We start from the raw sequence: 20358 nt of genomic DNA, 5'->3' as shown, positions 1-20358 counted from the left end.
AAGAACGAATGTCCGAATAATTCCAAAAACAGACATTCAAGGTTGAGAATTGAAATGATAATCTAGCAGTACAGTTCTTTGGTAAAGATGATAGATGTCAAAGTCCCTAGGGTGAAACAAAAGGAAAGGATCTAAAATGATCCAGGAATGAATGAATGTAATTAATGAACTTTGTAATTACAGAACTTATATTTATTCTTATTCTGGTATTCGCTCCAAAAGTAATTTTCGTAGTAGGTCCTCATTTTCGTAGCACATCTTCATTTTTTGTGGGTCTTTGTTTTCGTAGAGGGTCTTTGTTTTCATGGGGCTCTTCATTTTTGTAGAGGGTCTTCATTTTCACAGAGGGTGTTCAGGTCTTTGTTTTAGGCGTCTTCGTTTTCGAAACTACCTAACTTGTGAGCGTCGTTACAAGCTTGCTGCATGCAAATGATAAACAAAATCTAACAACTAGATTTTCTGCAAATAGACAAAACAGATTTTTAAGGCCTGTTTATTTTTAATGTTGCCATGGCAACGGCACATACATCACCTCAACTATCAAAAAACTAAAGTTTGTATTGTTAACTTGCCTCTTGCCATTTTTGGCACTAAAGGATCAAGGCTTTTAGAGAAAAAGGTGAATGAAACACAAGAATCAAAAACTGTGTTCAGCCATCTTAAGCATGTGTGACAAATGACTGATCTGGAAATGTTGCAGATTTAACTGTTGACAGGGTTGTAGCCAGAAAGAGAATTATGATTGAGGCAATGTGCATAATTTGTTTGTTTGTGGCTGTAGCCAGAAAGAGAATTACGACTGAGGCAAGGCACATTATTTGTTTGTTTGTTTGTTTGTTTATTTGCTTGCAGTCTTTCACCTTCTTCCTTCACAACAAAAAACAGCGAAAATGAAAACAAAGTACTCTGTAAGCAAACTTGTAAAATGAAGAGGTGAATAAATTTAGTGATAAGATTATTTGTATAATATGTGTTTAGGCTTGTCAGTCCATCGCAGGATTACCCCCGGCACCGAGTTTGCCAGTATCCATTTATACACCTGGGTGGAGAGAACCACTGTGAGAGCAAAGTGTTTTGCCCAAGAATGCAACCCAATGTCCCCGGCCAGGGCTCGAACCCTGACTGCTTGAACCGGAGACAAGCGCACTAACCATAAGGCCACTGTTCCTCCTACAGTAGTCAGTAGTATTATTTAGCTCTTATTAACTGAGCAGGAGGTCTGTGTGGGAGAATCTTGACCAAGGTCTGCACACACAACCAAGGTCAAGATTCTCCCATACAGACTGATTAAGCTCGGTTAATAAGATGTTTATCACTGTATATGGTAAACAAGAAAAAATTAATTTGTTTAATGTAACTGGTTAGTACTACATGGAGCTGACATTTTGCTTGTGAACAGTGATGAGCTGAACATAATTCTGCCAAAGTCTGCTTGTCCTCTTCACTTTTCTTTTCTCATCTGGCTTTTTGGCACTTCCATAAATAAAATACTATTGTTAAAAGAAAACAGTCAATATTTTTGCATTTTAGTTTGCAACTTTTTCACTGCAAACCATTACTGGTCTAGATGCTGGTCTAGATGGGAAAATCTAGACTGCTCTCAATATCGATTTCAGCCAATCAAATTTGTTAATTTGGTGGTTCCCAGTCCTTGTGAGACACAGCCATATAATCCAGTCTGGAGATAAGCGCACTAACCATGAGGCTACTGCGCCTCCAACAGTAGTCAGTAGTATTATGGTTAATTAATTGTGTATCCTTTGTTTGTTATCACCGATTGTTTTAGAATCCTTTAGTCTGTTGCGTCTTGCATTAGATTAATAGTGAAATCTCCAATTAGTATGGTGGGTATTGTAGTATCAGTTATTAAGAAGAGTAAGGGCTTTTATCAACTGTGAAACTGCAACATTAGTTTTTGAATGGTAGATACCTACCATATGGATATTTGGAATTGGACTGCTTAGAACTGTTATGGTAATTTCTACGTTATTAATATTGAGCCTGTATGGAATTTTAGTATTGTAACAGTTTACGGTAAATCATTTTTAATGTATACGGCAGTGCCATAGCAAATTCGGATGTTAGAGTTTTAAAATTCATTTCTGTGAAGAGTAAATCCACTTAGGATATATGTCTCATCTTTACCTGACACACAAAGCCTTGTTTCCCCAAAAATATTAACATCAGCTTTTTGAATGTTGTAATCACTTTGTACATCTTCAATGCATAAGTGGAGCGGTCTGACATTTTGAAACTTGTTTGGCTAGATAGACGTTATTTTTCACTCGTGAAAATTTTTTCATCATAAGATAAATAGTGGTGTCATTATTCTGTCGCTATGCCACTGGAGAACCATATTCATTTGCTTTCCCTGATAGTACTGATATTGTTTGTTTGTAGTGCTTAACTACTGTAAATACCTTTAAATATATGTTACACTTATCAAAAAAATTCCATGAAAGCTATTTTCTGTTTTTAGCACCGACAACAAAGTGACAATGTTGACTAATAAATGCCAACCATTTTGCGACTTGTATTGATCCCTTTTTGTAGTATCCTTTGCAATTCACAACATCTAAGTCACAGTTGCATTACGTACCTTCAAATGATCGAGAACAATTAAACAACACAAAATTAATGAACCACACTAATTCTCTAAACTATGCAAACTTGTTCATCAAAATTTGTATGACTGTTGCCTGACTTTGATATGACACCTACTCAGCATGATGCCAATACGACTTAGTATGAACCAAATAAGCAAACAAAAGAACAAGCTCAAAATTTTAGCCTGTAGTCAAAATTGTTAAAGCTTGCATTCAATTTGAATTCATGAAAATCTTCTTACTCACCCAAAACTATAGTTGCAGACTTGTTTTTGCTCAGACACATTTTGTTTAACTAGAGAAAAATTCTACCAGCTAAATTTGCAAGACTGTTGAGTGACTTTGGGATGACACCTACTCAGCATAACTATAAACTGAGCATGAACCCAATACATAAACTAAAGAACAAGCTCAAAATTTTGGCCCGTAGGCAAAATTTTAAAGCTCGCATTCAATTTGGGTTCATGAAAATCTTCTTGCCAAAAACCTTAGTTGCAAGCTTGTTTACTCTCCAGCACATTGTAAATAATCAACACCTGCCAGTACGTAAACTTAGCATGAACTCAATATGTAAACAAAAGAACAAGCTTAAATTTTGGCCTGTGGGCAATTTTGATGTGGTACTATGATCAAATTTTTACCATGAATTTTTAAATTCCATGAAAGATTAAAACTGTTGTTTACCATTCGCAAATATCTCCATTGGTTCCAGAGATATTTAAGTCTTAAAAATGTGTAAAATATGTAAAAAAGAGGACTGATGACATCATACACTCAACCAAATATTACATCAAGTATATAAATCAATCTTGGTCAATTTGCAGCAGAAACCATTGACACTTGGCAGGCTAATTGTTTTACATGCAACACACCTACGGCTATAAAATATTCCATTCCCATGGGAACCTACTCTTTTCCAGTCCCTCCAACCTGATTTCATATTTTAGTGATTTTCATCTCAAAAAAACATTAAACAAGGCCATGAACTTGACCTTACATATTTCTATGCTGAGTGGATCATTCCAATGAGGCACCATTGGCAAAATAATATCAATATGGAATGCTAAAGATGGCCAGAAGAGCTTTTAATATTGGGAAGGTCTGGAACCCAGTATGCATACTTATGTAATGTCTAAACGATATATGTGCCTGCACTATTTACCCATGCACTGATTTCTAATGTTTTATTTACTGGTCAGCAGAAAGAGCACAAAAACTTGACAGATGAGTGATCAACCCCTCATTTGCATACCATTTGCATAATATAAAAATACCTTTGCATAATCTGCAACAACTTGTAATTTACTATCACAATTCACAAGTTAACTAGACACTCTAAGAGCGTTTACTCAGGCTTCATACAACAGTATCAAATCATACTTACAAAAACGCATATTGGACACAATAAAAACAAATTAAAGAATCAGGATATTTTAGCACAAGAGTTCCGCTTAGATATTTATCATTCAAGTTGCTTTGTTGAGTATCCTCCTCATCCCATTGCAAGTTGTGAGTTTAAACCATTTTGGTTCAAGAATGAAGCACAGCTGTCTACACATTGATGGAGAAGTTGTTTGCAAAGAATTTTTGAGGTCTTTTTACAACTTACAGTGATTACTTTGTACATGCTAGCAGAAATTGTGTGAAGTTTGTTTACTGGTTGTGGCGACCTGAGTAAATTGTGTAGCTGAACATCTTTGCTGTGTTGCGATTTTAAACCCTTTTCAAGAGTCATATCTCTGATGGAGAGCGAATAATCCCTTTCAAGAGAGCAAAATGAATCATGATATCTCCTTCACGAAAACAACAGTCCTGTGACTAGGCTCAAATTGCATTGCACATAATTTGCATAAACTTTCAAGTTGTGTATTTTGCGGATAACTTCCAAGAATTTGCGACCCTTAAAGCAGTTTATGAAGAAATATTCAAGCTACATATTTTTATTGAATCAAGGCAGGAGTATTTTTAAAAAGGACTCATTTATAAGGGAAGATGCAGCATTCTGTTTTGCTATTTATTTTGGTTTCATGCTCGTCTAGTTCATGTCACGCAACACGATTTTCTTTTGCAGCCAGACACAGTTTTCTAAAAGAATTGGCGATTGCTAAGACTGTTAAATATATTTGAACTACTAGTGAAATAACTGGCTAAACTATCGTCAATGCAGATTTTCCTCAGGACTTGGCAAGAACATTGGTTCGTCAATAATCCTGCACAATTCCCCGCACAATTGAAGGTTTAATTCTCCCGCACAATGTGCCTCCAAATTCACGTCATTTTTTTTCCTGCAGCCTACTAGAAAGCGAACTAACTTGGATGTAAGATATTTAAGTGTCATTGTCACTAGGGACCAAGCAGGGTCCACGGATCGAGGTCTGCCGATTCCCTCCAAACTCTCAGCATTTTTTCCCTATCAGATAAGATAACGACCGGTGGTATTTTTAGTAAAATAAAATAAATTTCATAGAATTTAGACCACCCCCCTAGTTTTTGGTGCTATTTTGGTCACGCAAGACGGGAAATTTGGGTAAACTTCCACAAATGATTTTACGCACTCCGCATTAGCCTTATTCATTTATACGAACTGTACATACTTCCCAGCCTATAAACAGCTCATGTCTCCAATATAAATGAATTTGGCTAAAAATAACTTACTTTGGAGCACTTCCAAATATCATCACTTCGTGGCTATCATGAGTAAGAAGAATTTTGGCAAGTTTTAAAGTTGGTTTTCTCTAAAGTGCGGCAGTTTATTTCCAGATCAAAAGTATTTTTCATTAGTGTCTTAAAGTCTTTAAAAATACGCAAACTCTCATTTGGCAAATTAAAATCCTGTCGTATGAGCTTCTCACGACTTTAACCTAACTTCCTAATTTGCATAATTGTAGTTTTTGGTACAAGTACCCTTCAGGAAGGATAATTTTCCATTCCTTATCTTATCATCTGCAGACAGCTGTAGTCGATTCTTTACACTGATCCAATTCAGCTGATGTTGCTGTTTGCAATATGAATGTTACTTTGACTTGCTTGTTCAGTTCTCCTGATTCTGCCTGTAGTTTGGAGGGCACGGGGTCGCAGATTGTACCACTGTTGGAATGTAAGCTAGACATCACTGCACATCTACTAAGCCTGGGAGTGAGCTCAGGGCAACAGTGAACTGGAGATGAAAACGTTAATGAGGTTGACCTGATCCTGAATAGAGCTGGATACTTTGTTGCAACCGAAAACAAGAAAATATCAATGACAATATACCTGAGACAAATTAACTACAGACTGGGCTGGCAGAAAGAACAACACATGCTCGTATCCAAGTCATAGAGGACCACGGAAAACTATAAAGAAACCACACCGCATAAACGCCACCTTGTAGAAAGAAATGTATCAATTTCACCATGCCACAGTTCCTATCGGCTCGAGTAAGTACAAACTGAGTGCAGCCAGACGGCAGCCATAATCCTCAGAATTGCGGGGTGGGCTTGACTGGTAAATACAAACGAAAACTTTATTTCGAAGGTGCGTATTTTACTTTGTGCTTGTTCATATGGTCAGTACATAAATTTTAATTTTTATTGGAATATGCCAAGGGCAGGAAGCCAGATGCAATCCCATGCCATTGTTTTTTGTGTTTAAATGAGCTTTTAGCTTTTAGTCGACTCGTTTAAATAAACAAAGGCATTGCTTGATTCTGTTATATTGTCCCATATCCTTATAACTTTTTCGGAAAAAGGGAGGGAGGAGGGTGAGGCGTTATGGTAGTGCTTCGAGGTGGACTGAAGTGGTAATTTGCTAATCAGGCACCCTGCCTGCAAAATGACTTCAAATGGGAGAGAATGGGGAGAAGGGGAACCAGGAGGGGGGAAGGTGGGTGGGGCTGCAAGGGACGCACACCACCCATTATTTCACTCGCCTTCCTTCCTTTAGCTGTCATGAAAGGAAATTACACCACTTTAATTTGGTGTTACCTAAGTGCACAAACCAGATTGACAACAACAACTTTATTTGCACTCAGCTAGAAATTAAATGAGCAAAACTAAGTTAAAATAAAAAGAGTACATGGCTGCCCGCAATAACCTTAATGGGCTAATAAGACTGGGCAGCCATCCTTAGTTAAGCTTTGTACAATGACGATGACCATGATGACGATGGTTACGGTGATGGTAAGTGTGACTCATGTTGACGGTGATCATGATGGTGATTGTGGTCAGTATTGTTAATCTATCTATCATTATCATTTTTATTGACAGCTGTGTGTTCCAACTGCCGCGGAGCACACTACAAATCCCGTAAGGCTCGCTGTTTCATGTCTGGAGAGTAGGTAAGCTACTACACATTGGCCATTCATAGCTTAGTAATTAGAGGATTTTTTGATGCGCCCGCAGGTGCCCTTATATTTATAACGACTGACAACATGAATAAAAGGTATCTTTGTTGCTTTTCCTTTCTTTTCTTCAATTGGTGTCCGTTTTGAATCATTTGGGCGTGTTCGATTTCCAAGAGGCTTTGGACCTAGTTATAAAGATAGCAGTTTACCCAAGTTTTCTGATCACGCGTCGAGAACGGTTTCTGAATGGCAACTTGGTCCCAGTCCTAACTAAAATTCAACCACGCTTAAATAATGACCAGTGCTTGAAGACACCAACAAGAACAAAAATGCGAGGGTGCCCTTTGGCATCGTCTAGGAAACACATATAGAGCCTCCACAGTTAAATGCATTGGGGATCTTTGTGGAATTGCTAATAATCTTGCTCATAATTTGCTAATCCATTGTATCACGCTTAAGGATCCTTACTCAGACACCTTGGTGATTGGAGATGATATCGAGGAGTCTGATTCTGCTACTTTCTCTGTCATTACTGTTTGTGAGGAGAGCACAGTGCCAGCCATGGTGTGTGCAGAGGTCTCAAGCACTGGTGAGGGGTCAGAAACAGTCTCTTTGCAGTCCCATTTGTCCCAAGGCTCGATATCAGAAGAAGAGATTAGTATATGGGTTGATGAGACGGAGGAACAAAACAGCAAACAGCAGAAATTAAACGAAGCTGTCCACAGCATCTCAGGTGGCCGGTACAGCCCTGTAATGTCCACCCTGAACATGACCTGGGACGACGTCTCTGACACCCAGCAGCGATATTACATCCGCAAAGCTAAAGAGACTATAGCAAACCTCTTTGTCTGTCATCAGTCCTGGCCAACAAGAACTGGTTTGGAAGGCGTTACAAACGGAGGTACTTTTGGATCCAAACAAAGACAACCAAGGAAAGCGCAAGCGTTTTGATCCCAACTCTGGTGTTGTCAACATTTTAGTCAAGGCCTATGAGCAAGCAGGTCATTGGCAAACAAAGCAACAGATCCTTTCCCTCTTTGCAGACGACTTTTCAAGAGCTGAGCTTCAAGAGAAGATCCCAGGGCTCTCCAAATGGCGCATTGATCAAGCTCGCCAGCATGCAACAGAAGCCGGAAAAGGCCAACCACTCCCCAAAATTCCTAGTTTCCATTCGAGAATTGAGCATGAAAAGGTGGATTATTTCATTGAATATATCTCCAGACCAGAATTTGTCCAGGACATGGTGCTCGGGACAAAAACTGTCAAGCTTGACTCGGGAGAGAAGATTATCATACCAGCGGTCATTAGGACCGTCATCCCTTCACGCATCATCAGACAATATTTAGACTATTGTAAAGAACAAGAGTTCGAGCCAGCAAGCCAGTGTTCTCTCTACCGAATGATTGAGGTGTGTTCAGCCTCTATGCAGAAATCCCTTCAGGGACTTGACAACACCATTGCAGAGGGTACAGAGGCATTTGACCAGGTATTTTTGATGTTGGAGGGCTTAGCAGATCAGGGCATCAGGGAGATTGCCACTCAGAAATTACTAAAGGATGGAAAAAGGTACTTGAAGAATGATTTCAAGACACACATTGGACAAGGTGAACATTGCGTTGATCACTGCACAGTCCACGCACTAAGTGACAGTAGTGCATGGGAGTTTAGGAGCGAATGTGATCACCAACACTGCTACGAGTGCGAGCACTGTGAGAGTCTGGAAGAAGTACTGAGAGAGGTGGCAGAGATGCAAGACAAAGTGGACATGACAGAAGAGGTGAGGGGTAGGCTGAGGTTTGAGTACTCAGAGTGTGTGCGCAACATACAGGCTTGGAAGGCTCACTTGCTACGGTCAAGTAACTAGGACGAAGCCAAGCAACATATCCTCCAGAAGCTAGACGAGAACTCGTGTCTTGTCATAATGGACTGGGCAATGAAGTTTCTGCCTGTGCAATAGAGAGAACAGATGAGTGATTTTTTTGGCAAGAGGGGAAGAAGCTGGCATATCGGCGCAGTAATCACTAGAGCAACAGTGGAGAGCAAGCAACTGCTCCCAAAATAGCTTTGCCGTTCTTTCAATCATAGAGGACTTGCTGCACAAAGTCAAACAGGAGTATCCAGTTGTGACAACAGCCTACCTCCGATCAGATAACGCTGGATGTTACCACAATGGGCATCTGTTGCTAAGTCTTAGAGAAGTAGGGGTGAGAACCGGTGTCAGGCCAGTGCAATATGATTTCTCAGAGCCACAGGCTGGTAAGGACATCTGCGATAGGAAGACTACTGCTATGAAGGCACACATAAAGCGTTGGGTTAATGAGAGGCACGACGTCGTCACTGCTGAGAATATGAAAACAGCACTAGAATCCCATGGTGGTATCAAAGGGTGCAGAGCAGTGGTCGTCGAGGTGGACACGACCAGGGAGAGAAACAAAGATAGCAAGATACCAGGTAATAGTGTGTTGAACAATTTCCAGTATGAGGAGTGTGGCATCCGTGTGTGGAAAGCATACAACATCGGCCCTGGGCACCTCATCCACTATAGTGGTCGTGGAGTTACACCACAAGGAGATACTGGGCTAAGGGTGATAAAGCCATTTGGTCAAGCTACACACAGGGGAAGTGTGGGTGAGAGCGTCAGGCACCAGTCCGAGATCTACTCTTGCCAAGAGACTGGATGCGTCCTCACGTTCAAGACCCAAGCAGAGGCAGACAACCATATGGACACGGGTAAGCATCGTCTTGAGGTGGACTGCAAGTCCATGTATGACCACGTTAGGAGGAAATGAGTGGGAATTACGACAGGGGTGATGTTTGCTCCGGATGTGCCATCAACCTCATTGCAAGGTGAGGATAGTGGCAGCGCTGTCAGAGGATATGACCCTAGACCATTGGGGTGGGCTCTGAAGATAACAAAACGACCCACCAGAATGACTGATAATGTCAAGACCTTCTTGATGAAGAAATTCGAAGAGGGTGCAAGAACTGGAAACAAGACCGATCCTGTGCAGGTAGCGAGGAAGATGAAGACCCTCAGAAATGAAGATGGAGAGCTCACGTTTAAGCCAGAAGAGTGGAGGACTGTGCAGCAAATCAGCAGCCTGTTTTCACATCAGACAGCAGCGCTGTGTCATAGGGGTATTGATGCGGAGGAAATCCCTGAGGAAGACATCAAGGCCGCAGAGTCCGAAATGGCCCTTGACACCCTTAGAAGTCTGGTGATGGATGATATGGGTAAACCAAGCCATCCAATCATCGTGGGTGTTAGCAATATCTGCAAACTTGTAAAGAACAAGGAACCTTGACTCACTCAAACTGGCAGTTCTGAAAGAAATCTGCAATCAGCTACACTTGACGACAAGTGGACCGCTGTCAAGAAAAAAGACTTTCTTTGAGTCCATTGAAAAATTTTCTGAGTTGCGCATGTTTTCAAAAATAACGTCACATGGTTTTGGTAGGATCTCTTTGCTTCTACCCCCATCTTCTCTATTGGGGCCTTTTAGATAGGTGCAGGGACCCTTACATAACAGGGTTTACAAATACTTGTAAAATTGTGAGCAATATAAGACTGAAAACTGAATGAATGCTACGGTAAACACAATAAAACGAAAACTGCAAGGATTTTTACGTATTGCTAAACGCCAGCTGTCTGTTGCCATGCTTAAATGCTATCATGGATAAAACCAATCCGGGTTTTCTTCATCGACGAAAACGCTGTGCTTAAAGAAATAGGAGGAGGATTTCAGCAGCAATGAACACGGATTGATCAGCTTAAGTAACGTTTTGTCACTTTCCCAGCCAGGAATCTATTACGTAACAGTGTATTAAGTTTCGACTCACCAATTTGCACAGACATGTTACTTAATGTTCGAATTACATTTCCTCTTCCACCGAATTGACTGTCATTTCGGCAACTTGTTTGCCTTCCATCACACGTGGTGAAAAAATAACTCTGGTAGTCTCCAAAACTGTTCACTAACTTACAAAACACAATCTGTCTGTCTGGCATACTAATTTGCATGTCCGTGGTTATTAAAATGACAGAATTCGATTTGCAAACTGTCAACGTCTGCAAGATGGAAACAACAATAGTTTCAAAAACAAGAACTTAAAGAAAATTTGTTTCATTAGGTGTAGGGTCATCATCGCTTGTATATAATATCAACAAATAAGCAAAGTTTTCCGGGGAAAAATCGACAATATGCAAATTAGTCAAATTTGAAGAAGATTACGGGAGGGGATTTTGATCCACGAAATGACAAAATATGTGGTTGAAGTATAGCCACTTATCTGAAAAAGTTATATTTTTCTCTTAGTCATAGTAAAAAAGCCAATAAATGCCTCCAACATGTCGCAAATCAAGAGGAAATTTTTCCCGGGAAAACTACAATTATGCAAATTAGGAAATTGCGTTAAAGTCGCGAGAAAGCTCAGGCTACAAGATTTTAACTTGCCAAATGAGAGTTTGCGTATTTGTAAAGACTTTAAGACAGACTAATAAAAACTAATTTTGATCTGGAAATACCCTGCCACACTTTAGAGAAAACCAGCTTTGAAAATTACCAAAATTCTTCTTACCTACAATAGCCTCTAAGTGATGATATTTGGAACCACTCCAAAGTAAGTTATTTTTAACCAAATTCGTTTATATTGGAGACAAGAGCTGTTTATAGGCTGGGAAGTATGTACAATTCGTATAAATGGATAAGGCTAATGCAAAAAACGTAAAATCATTCGTGGAAGTTTACCCAAATTTCCTGTCTCACATGGCCAAGATAGCACCAAAAACTAGGGGGGTGGTCTAAATTCTATGAAATTTATTTTATTTTACTAAAAATACCACCGGTCGTTATCTTAGCTGATAGAGAAAAAATTCTGATAGTTTGGAAGGAATCGGCCGACCTCAATCCGTGGACCCTGCCTGGTCCTTACTGACAGTAACATTTAATTCAAGTTACCAAAAGTCTTTATCTTTACAACTTTGGAGATCGACATATTTTGCGCAGTGCAAGAAACAAGTCGCATGTTTGTAATGAGCTATGAGTCCAAAAATGTTTTCGTATTTAGCTCGTTTTATTGCAATATGATTTGTCTTACTGAAATATTCTAAATAATAACAGCAGTAGCCACACACCGTCATTGACTGCCTATTTTTTTGCCAGTGTTTCCTTAGATTGAACTAATACCGCAATCGGCTCATTTGTTATCTCACGAGAATGTTTCAAACGTGAACTTTGCTTACCTGGCTGGCTTTCATGCAATAAAATTCGTGGACTGACCCTTTCTGAAAACGATCGACATCTTTGTATGTGAGATGAACATATAAGGCGTGATTCTTGCCAAAACTTTCTTCACAAAACACAGCATTCTGTCACGAATAACGAGCAATGTCACATTTCTCGTCCCCAGTTTCCATGGTCTACGCACAGAACGCCTGGGACCATGACCCCCCTTTTGGCAACAAAACGCTTGCATTTTAAGACTCGGGCTTTCCTACGGAAGCCCGAGTAATAAATGACTGACTGAGGCAAGTGTCTTGGTGTATATGCCTGTTACAAGTTATGATCCTGATTGATATATTTCTTGGGTTTATACTGATGAAAATATTCAAGGGATAGCTTTTTCGTTACGATTGCCTACCTACAACTAAGAAATTAAACACCATTTTTTTACCTACCTGTAGTGTACATGTATAATTACCTTCGTATGATTTTTCCTTTTGCAGCTCTTCAAAACTTCCATATTGCACTTCATCCATTGATCTTTCAAGTGAATGACCAGCAACACATACAAAAGGGTTAACTTCAAAATTGTCTTCTCCTTTATCACATTTTTCATGTTTCACTAAATTCTTCCTTCTTGTTTTTTGTCTCCTACTTTTGATTTTAACAGGGTCAACCTGAAAATTCTCATCTTCTGCAAACTGATCAGTTTGAAAATTTATGCTTAAGTGAAGCCTTGACTGTGCTTGTTGCTGTTCAACCCCAGTAACACCCTCTTCACAAACCTGGGTCTCATGTTTACCAATGTTATGAATTTCATTTGACCCCTTGGCCATGTTCATTGTTTGTAACACTTCTTGCTCACAATTAACCACATTTGTCTGCTGGTGCTGTTCATGAGATCCACTTGAGGCCTCATTGTTAGCTTCTGACAGCTGTGTGATTGAAGCATGGCTGTTAGGAGTCAGTGGTTCTGTTACTGAAGCATTACTGTTAGGGCTCAGTGATTCCGTTATCGAAGCATGACTAATAGGACCCAGTGGTTCTCTTGCATATAATGTGGATGAGGTTGATAAACTGTTGCTAGCTATGCTGTGGTTGGCATCTCTGTCATCACTCGAGGTGTTGTCAACTCCTTCTGCAGAATTGCTGGATGCAAATGTGGTCTGAGACTTATCATCATCAAAGACAGTATCTGTGGAGAAGACAAAATTAAGATAATTATGTCTTTTGTGCTTCACACCAGGAGTGGAATCTTCCCTTTATTATTGACATTAATTTCTAATAAATGCAGGAAACTGGTCTCCTTAGGAACAATTAGGGATCATTATTTTAATAGTATGACTGTGTGAACAGATCAGACTTGTTTGCAACTTCCATGGGCCAAAACGTTGTGTGGAAATTACTGTAAATCAACTCTTAAGCCAACCCCCCTCAAATAGGCACCCTTCTTTAACAAGTCCCCTCAGGTAGCCAGGTAGTTGTTAAGTCCTCCTCTCTTTTGACCCTATGCTTCCTCCTTTTCTATTACAACCAAAATAATAAATTATTGACTGTCTTATTTTTACCGTACCAAAAACAGAGCAGTTTTCACAAGAGTGTGACAAGAAATTCAATTCAAAGTTGGAAATGAAAATTTTTAACCCCCCTTCATTTTTTGTGTCGAGGTAGGTTGCCTGGGGGATAAACAAAAACAGCCATATTTGGATTGGCAGGTGTGTTGTTGCCATGGTAACCACAGTTGATCACGTCAGCCTGAGGTCTGTGTTTTGACCAAAAAAATCACTTTCCAGAAGTAAAAATAAACAAGTCTGGTTCTAGGGTGCATGTGAACCAGTTCAAATGAAATTCATGCAGATGGTAGAGCCACTCTCCCAGTTTATAAAATTTGCCGTTAAAATATTTTGGGTCTTATAATCAAGAAGACAATGCTCTTCCTACTATGTTGCCTGTCAGCCATTTTGACAAGCAGGAGAGACAAGCACAACCATATTCGTAATTTCTCTGAAAGTACTCTTTCCCAAAAAACCAAACTAGCAGCAGAGCTTACATAAATATTGAAGTTTCTAAATATCATAAAATCTATTTGGGGAAAATTATATTCTGGCCATGGGTGTTGAAGACATCTGAAGCAAGTTGCAAAAAATTGCAAAATTGGAAATTTTGAGGGCTCTAGTATTTGGTTCAAACAGGCTTTAGATAGAGAATATCAGCTTCAGAAGTAATTTCTATCATCTAATCTGTTATCTACATTTGATTGATTAGGGTTGTGGCCAATGAATTTGATGAAATATAAATTGAAACAAAGCCTACATTGCAACTTTTGGGAATTGCTTCAGGATGCTTTTGTTGTATAGCATGGGTCTCTCCTCAGTTCGCTCGCTCCATTTTCTTGACCAAATCTTGCACAGACTCTAGCGGCAAGGTCAAATCTAATTGGCTAGCCTGACAGAACATCTACTTTTAGACCACAGATGATGCTGCATTAACCAGAATAAAGAACAGTCGAACAGGTCAAACACAGTCGTCTTGTGTCAAGTGTCGAAATAATTCATCAATACAGTCCATCCAGGAAGTTAAATAGATACATCAAGATCACAGCTAAGCAAATGCATGTCTGCAATGATTCTAAATTAAGTCTTGGGCTAAATTGAGCGGTGCTTATGTAGACCAGAAATGGAGCAAAACTGCTCACCGGATGTACTTTTAAAATGCGATATGCCCACTTTTTGTTTGTTTGTTTTTGTAGCTTCAGATAAAGCGACATTATCACAATAGCATTGTCTCTTCTTTAGATATTTTTGGTACTATGTATCATTGATAGAGCGATAAAAACTTTATCCGCTTTTAAGACTGTTTTATGGTGGTGAATAAAGAGGACAAAAGAAAAGCAGTTCACTGATCGTTTTACGGAACCTGATTGCCTCCATTGGCTTTACTACACTGGATCAAGTTTATATAAGAGAGGATACCATTTATCGTCTATTGGTTTAGCTACAGTAAATCCAGGAGTACTGACAGGTGTTAAAATATGTTCAGGTTTTCGTTAACAACAAATGATGTGCAGGCTCTACTGAGAACAAGGAAATTAGTTTTTCTAAGAACTCTTGGACGTTCGAACTCTGTCTGTCTAAACAGGTATGCAAAAAAAAGGAAATTCATGCTGTGGGTGGCAAAAATACAGATTGCACTTGTACCCATTACACGAAAAATAAAATTCAACGTGGGGCCCCGTGGTACGTATGAATTTGAGTAAGACTTTGCACCTAAACATTTCAACCCTGTTCCCAGTTAATTTCCCAGGGTACGAGATTGCTTGATGTTTAATTTTTCTTTGATGCTTTTATTCGGTTTTTCGGTTTTCGTTTTTTTTTGCTTTGGCTTTCTTCGCCATTGCCATTGTAAAACAACCCCATTACAAGAGGACGTTGTTACACTTACATCCGGTGTCACATCCCATTACATTGTGTTACATCTGGTCCGCAGTCATGCTTATCGGACTTCCGGCCATCGCGTTCAGTTTATTCCCCATTCTTGGTATATCGACTATCGCAATATCTGACTCGATTTTAGCCAAAGACGTTACTTTGGCTTGTTCAAAGGCATACATTTGCTTTTGTACATTGATCTCAACACATTTACTTTACTTCCTGGTGGGATAATATTGATGAATTTAGGTGCTCGACGGCAGAAATCACAAGTATTACGACCATGTTTTGACCTTGTCAACTATTCTTGTTAAGCGTATGCAGGCTACTTGTTTCATCATCTCTGTTCTGAAACACGGCAAACCGGATATTCGATGGGAGTAACTGTTAGATCAGAGTCTGTGCTAGGTTTGGTCAAGAAAATGGAGCGAGTGAAGGAGAGACACTGGAGAGAACCATGCGACGAAAGCATCCTGAAGAAATTCTTAAAACCTTCAAGGTAGGTTTTGTATCAATTTATACCTCATCAAATTCATTAGCCAAAATGTTATTAACTAAATGTAGGTAACAGACAAAATGATAAAAGATACTTTTGAAGCTGATTTTCTCTCTCTAAAGCCTGTTTGAGCCAAATACTAGAGCCCTCAAAATTACCAATTTTGCAATTTTTTGCAATTTGCCCCGTGTGTCTTCAGCACCCATGGCCAGAATATAGTTTTCCCCAAATTGATTTTATGATATTTAGAAACATCAGTATCTGTGTAATCTCTGTGGCTAATTTGGTTTATGTGGAAAGAGTACTTTCGGAGAAATTACGAATATGGTTGTGCTTGTTTTTCCTGCTTGTCTAAATGGCTGACAGGGAACATAGTAAGACGAGCATTTTCTTCTTGTTTATAAAACCCAAAATATTTTAACTGGAAGAGCAGCTCTACCATCTGTATGAATTTCATTTGAATTGGTTCACATGCACCCGAGAACGAGACTTGTTTACTTTTACTTTTTGAGGAACTTTTGCTCAAAACATGATCCTGAGGCTGACGTCATCTAGTGCAGTTACCATGGCAATGATACAACTGCCAATCCAAATATGGTTGTTTTTGTTTATCCCCCTAGGTAACCTACCTCCACACAAAAATTGAAGGAGTTTAAAATTTTTCATTTGCAACTTTGCTTCACTTTCCTGGAGAATTGCTCTTAAGACCCCTCAAATATTGATGTTCCATGTGCTTGTTTTTTAGACAGAGTAGTTCTGTTGAGGAAATGTTATGTTTTGTTGTGTTTATGGAATAAATCACTGGAAAACATGGTCCTTCCTGTACCTCGATAGATTACGATAAAGAGTAATGAAAATTGCTCCAAGATAAGAGTGAAAAGGAGAGCTGGGCCTCTGATTGTGGTTGTGAAGAATTTGTTCAAGCTGGATTTCGTGTTTTGGCAATTGGCACCATTGACATCGACCTTGAAGAACTTGCAGAAACTCTTGTAGACTTAAAGGAACATTGTGATTAAATTTCTACAAGGTTAGACAAGTTGTTGTTTGGAAATGTCAAAAGAACTAGAGGCTATTAAGAAGAAAAGATGGTTTTTGAGAAAATCCATAAGATACTTTGTAGTTTGTTGAGGAAGCACATTCGCTACAGGGTAATCATGCTAGAGTTCTGGTTTTAAACAATGATGTTGCCAGTAAGAAGAGCGATTTACAAGAAGTGCAGGTCACAATATGTACTATGTTAGAAGATGACGAAATTGACACAAAATGTTTGGGTCATAACAACTATCAGTTGCTCCATATTGAATGCATAGCTAAACCAGCAAATTATCTGGAAAGTAAAGATGTTCCTGAGATATGAATTATGTGAGTGAAACAGAGAGAAAACATTTATGCAACTACCAAAATTTGCAGTTGCAACAGGTTCCTTGTGCAGTTAAAAGAGGTAAACTTACATCTCTGATAAAAGGACAACGCTTTTTCTGTAACTGCTTTTTTTGTCATCAAACAACTGTCAATTATTGAGAAGGGTCATACGACAAGGAAACTTGCCAAACTCTGCATATTTTGTAGTATCTTATAAAATTTATACAGTCTTTTGGGTGTCTTTAAAATTGATATTAATTTCAAGTGGTTTCATGGAATATCAAAATCCAATGCATGTTCATGCATCAATCCTTTTTTGCCATTATCCAGTTACAGCTTGTAATTTCCAAAACCTTTACAATACAAGGTTTTTCACACTTTTCAAAATTATGCACCTGCAAGGACAGTCTTGTGCAATGACCTTTCAACCTATTTTGTAATCTTTAAATAGGTTCAAATCTTAAAAGATTAGCTAACAAATTATGGAAGAAGCTATCCAGATTATAAAGTAAAATCAATACTTTTCATGTGACTAATATAAGGAATACTTTGTTACTGTGATATTTGTGAATGACCTTAAATACCCTTCAATAAACACAATATTACTTTAAACATGACTGTTTTGAGTTAAAAATAATGAAAAATAATTACCCTGAAAATGCTGTGTTCCATAACCAAGATAAGGCCATCCCTAAACAGAGTAAGCATATAATTCATTACTGCATTTCTTGTAATGGGAGTGTCCAATATTCATGGTTGCAGGTCACAGGTAAATTGTTGAGGGTGAAAAATGTCACAAAGAAAATGTAGGTTAATTGTAGCAGTGTAGAGTGCAGTTGAAAGGTGGTGTGTGAAGTACATTGTCGCAACAAAATTCACTTCATAGTAACATTTAGCGGCATGATTTTCAGTGGAAACTTCAAGGGGCAAACTGCTAGAAGTCAAGTGAAAAATAATAAAAATAAAAATTTCTATGGCACAAATTGGCATATGAATATGATCAAATGCACCTTACAAATTATGTAAATGAAATGACTAAGTCAACAATATTTTTTTACAATTCAATTCTAAAAAATAAAAAATAAAAATATCAAGAGCTATTCATTATAAGCACTCTAAATAAACATGTCTTCAATTTGGACCAAAAACATCCAAAATTTTCCTCATCCCTTAATGCACTTGGCAGTTTTCTCCAGAGTGATGGTACAGCAGCAGTAAAAGCTCTGTTGCCAAGTGTCTTCTTCATTTTCATGGATGGAGGTACATGTACTTAGCAAAAGTTCAGAATTAGATCCAAGACTGTACGTGGAAAAATTCCTGACCTGAATAAGATAGCAAATGTTGGCAGGTGCTTGGCCATGTATGGCCTTAAAAGTAATGAAATGATTATTAAAATCTTAAAGTCAATTCTGAGTTTAACTGGTAACCAATGTGAAGAGTATGACACAGGAGTTGCATGGCGAAAGAATAGAGTTTTAAAAACAAATCAGCCTAGCAGCTCCATTTTGTGCACGTTAGAGCATATTGATATGAGTGGTCAGTAAACCATAGAGAAGACTGTTGAGGAAAAAGTTGTTGTTATTCATCATGGTAGATGCAATAGTAAAGTGTATTATCGTTTCTCTCACGATGTAGTCACTTGAGATGTAGATCACGACGTTTCGACTGCTTACTGCTAGTCTTCTTCAGGCGATAAGGTCGACTGATTGCACGGTATCATTTATATCACAAAGGTCGGCTGTGATTGGTGCATTTCGATCCTCCTATTGTTCCATTGTTTGGGCAAGTAGCTGTTCCCTCAGTGGTCTGCTGTTGTACCATTCTCCTGTTGTTGTGTTTCTTGATTGTGGGTATCCATGCTTCAGGAATTTCAATTCCACTATCCCTGTTGATGTTATTAGGGTGAAGTCCTATGTGAATAGCTTCCTTTACCCTACGTGTTTACCAGTGAGGATCTCGATCAATAAACTTGACCTCATTCCAGATAGGATAGTGGCCGGTCTCGTGAGTGTGTGAAACGGCAGAGGTCTGGGTACGGGCAAGTCGTATATCCCTGTCATGTTCTTTGATCCTCTCCTGCACAGATCTCCCTGTTTCCCCGATGTAGACTTTGCTGCACTCACAGGGAATCCTGTAGACAACACCATCTTGTTTAGCCGGGTTGACGGTGTCCTTTGGTCGCATTAGGTGTGACCGAAGAGTCGTGTCAGACTTAAAGACGGTGCGAATGCCTTGTTGTTCTAGGCGGCGGCAGAGAGACTCCAAAACTCCTTGGACATAAGGTAAAACAGCAGTGGATTTAAATTCCATGACAGGCTCTCTTCTTGGGGTTGTTCGTGCCTTTGTGATCTTATGTACAAAAGGGGAGGGATATCCGTTAGAAACAAGTACAGATGACAGATGTTTCTTCTCTCCAGTCATTACTGATGGTTTGGTCAAAAGATGTTTAGCCCGGTCGTACAGACACTTCCCAATACTGTGCTTTACTGACTGAGGGTGGTGTGCATCATACGCTAGGTACTGATCAGTATGTGTTGGTTTCCTGTAGACATTGGTGGCAAGGCAGCCATCAGGTTCTCTATAAACTGACGTGTCGAGAAAGGTGATCTTGCTGTTGTTCTCGATCTCCATGGTGAAACGGATTGATGGCTGTTGACTGTTCAGATGTTGCAGGAAGACGTCAACTCTATCCCGGTCCAGGATGGTGAAAGTATCATCTACATAGCGTTTCCAGATCTTAGGCTTGCAAGGTGCGGACTCTATTGCTTGTTCTTCAAAAATCTCCATGTAGAGATTAGCAATAACTGCGGATACAGGGCTCCCCATGGCTGCGCCGTCTCATTGTTCATAAATTGATCTGTTGTACTGGAAGTACGTAGATCTTAATACAAAATCCAAGAGGTCCGCGATTTGAACTGGTGTA

The 20358-nt window shown here is 39.2% G+C and overlaps 1 protein-coding gene and 1 pseudogene across 17 annotated transcripts in view; one reads left to right on the top strand and one right to left on the bottom strand.

Annotated features, from left to right (window-relative positions):
• Nucleotides 1-20358, bottom strand: part of LOC110063376 (pleckstrin homology domain-containing family M member 2-like) — a 147194-nt gene that overhangs the window by 50492 nt on the left and 76344 nt on the right. For all 17 annotated transcript variants that reach the window (XR_016205770.1, XM_089283795.1, XM_089283794.1 and 14 more), the window contains 2 exons: nucleotides 18087-18126; nucleotides 12628-13344 (listed from right to left, as the gene is read on the bottom strand). Coding sequence is in view for 16 of the 17 variants with exons in the window: in XM_089283795.1 (XP_089139921.1) it covers nucleotides 12628-13344; nucleotides 18087-18126 (757 nt within the window). In the remaining variant the exon portion in view is untranslated. The remainder of the gene's footprint in view (nucleotides 1-12627; nucleotides 13345-18086; nucleotides 18127-20358) is intronic.
• Nucleotides 8327-10366, top strand: LOC110063378 (uncharacterized; annotated as a pseudogene).

Source organism: Orbicella faveolata, unplaced genomic scaffold, assembly GCF_042242905.1.
Source record: "Orbicella faveolata isolate gen_17 unplaced genomic scaffold, um_ofav_v1 contig_12, whole genome shotgun sequence".
Lineage (NCBI taxonomy): Eukaryota > Metazoa > Cnidaria > Anthozoa > Scleractinia > Merulinidae > Orbicella > Orbicella faveolata.
This window is presented reverse-complemented; position numbering and strand designations above follow the sequence as displayed.